The 1470-nt window shown below is 47.3% G+C and overlaps 1 protein-coding gene across 1 annotated transcript; it reads right to left on the bottom strand.

Moving 5' to 3' along the window:
• Window positions 1–307: 307 nt before the first annotated feature.
• LOC132947314 (uncharacterized) lies at window positions 308–1168 on the bottom strand. Its single transcript, XM_061017577.1, has one exon. The coding sequence runs from the start codon at window positions 1166–1168 to the stop codon at window positions 308–310; it is 861 nt and encodes a 286-aa protein (XP_060873560.1).
• Between the last annotated feature and the right edge of the window lie 302 nt (window positions 1169–1470).

Here is a 1470-nt window from a genome sequence, read left to right as displayed (position 1 = left end):
TAAATGTATTCTGAATACTTTTATTTGTAATTTTTATTCATAAAAAAATACTTTTTTTCGATACAGAAAAATAGTTTTAAATATGTAACAAGAAATATTATAAGTCATGAACATTAATTTTATTCATTGAACGAAATATTATATTGGCCCATGATATGATTATTTTTATGAACACCAATGTGTTGTATTCCGTATGGTCTGTATCGGCCGTATCATACGTGGTCAGAATTTATGTGGGGCAGGTCAGTGTCGGCGTTTTACAATAATATAATTATTAAATTTTATGAGACAGGTTGTTCTGCCGGTGTTATGATGATGCCGAGCACGACCGAGGAATCCAGCGCGACAATAACACTGCGGCATTCAGCTCGAGCCTAGGAATCGATAACGGTTTAAGCGGCGCTAACTTGGTCTTGGAACCGATCAACAAGACCGACGTCGCGGGAGGAGCATCGTTGATGCGCAAAAACACTACCGCTGCATAGCCGCGTTGCGACGCGTTGTAAACTCCATACAACGAACACGGAGCTCTAGCGGTTGTATTGAAATAACGCGGAACATGCACGGAGGCTAGCGCGGGCAATTCGTTCACAAACCGCGACCAATCTGAGTGAATCTCGGTAGGCAACCGCTGATCCCACGTACAATTGGACTGCCAGGTGCGTTGCATAATGTGCTTGGCGAGGAAAAGTGTCGGCGCGAATAAACCTAACGGATCGAAGAACCGTGCGGTAAGTGACAATATAACACGTTTGGTAAATACCGGTGCTGAGTCGAGGTGAGCTTCGCATCCGAAATAATCGCCACCGGTATGCCAAGACAATCCAAGTACCTTCGTGTCACCGGCAAACGTTGTAGATTTAATCACCCGGAATTCTTCCGGGACAGCATGCACGACCGCTACGGTATTGCTCGCCCATTTTCGCAGTTCAAAACCCGCGCTGTTAAGGACAGCCGTTAACTCTACTTGAATACTGAGCGCGTCGTCCACAGTGTCGGCGCTGTAACAAATGTCGTCTACATACGTCTGGTGACGCAACGCGTCGCACACACGGGCGGAACCGCGGCAGTCGACATCAGCGACCTCTTGCAAGACCCGTAGCGCGAGAAACGGTGCACAATTTACGCCATACGTCACGGTATTTAATTCGTATTCGACGAGCTCCATGTGCGGGGACGGTCGCCATAGAATGTGCTGATACGCACGATATTGCGGAAGGACCGTAATTTGTCGGTATATTTTACAAATATCGGTGATAAATGCGTGACGGAACAAACGAAACCGCGTGAGCACATCTACGATGTCTTGTTGTAGCTTTGGACCCGGGAATAACGAAGTGTTTAATGACGAGCCATCAGCGACCGAAGCGGACGCGTCGAACACTACGCGGAATTTTTCATCGGCGCCACACACAGCATGATGCGGAATAAAATACCGGCCAGGAGTGGACGCCACTGGGCACTGACATG

Source organism: Metopolophium dirhodum, chromosome 1 (assembly GCF_019925205.1).
Source record: "Metopolophium dirhodum isolate CAU chromosome 1, ASM1992520v1, whole genome shotgun sequence".
Lineage (NCBI taxonomy): Eukaryota > Metazoa > Arthropoda > Insecta > Hemiptera > Aphididae > Metopolophium > Metopolophium dirhodum.
Note: the sequence above shows the minus strand (reverse complement) of the source record. Positions and strands in the feature narration are given on the sequence as shown.

Coding starts and splice junctions, on each gene's coding strand:
- LOC132947314 (XM_061017577.1), bottom strand. CDS start 1,168: ATGGAGCTCGTCGAATACGAATTAAATACCGTGACGTATGGCGTAAAT.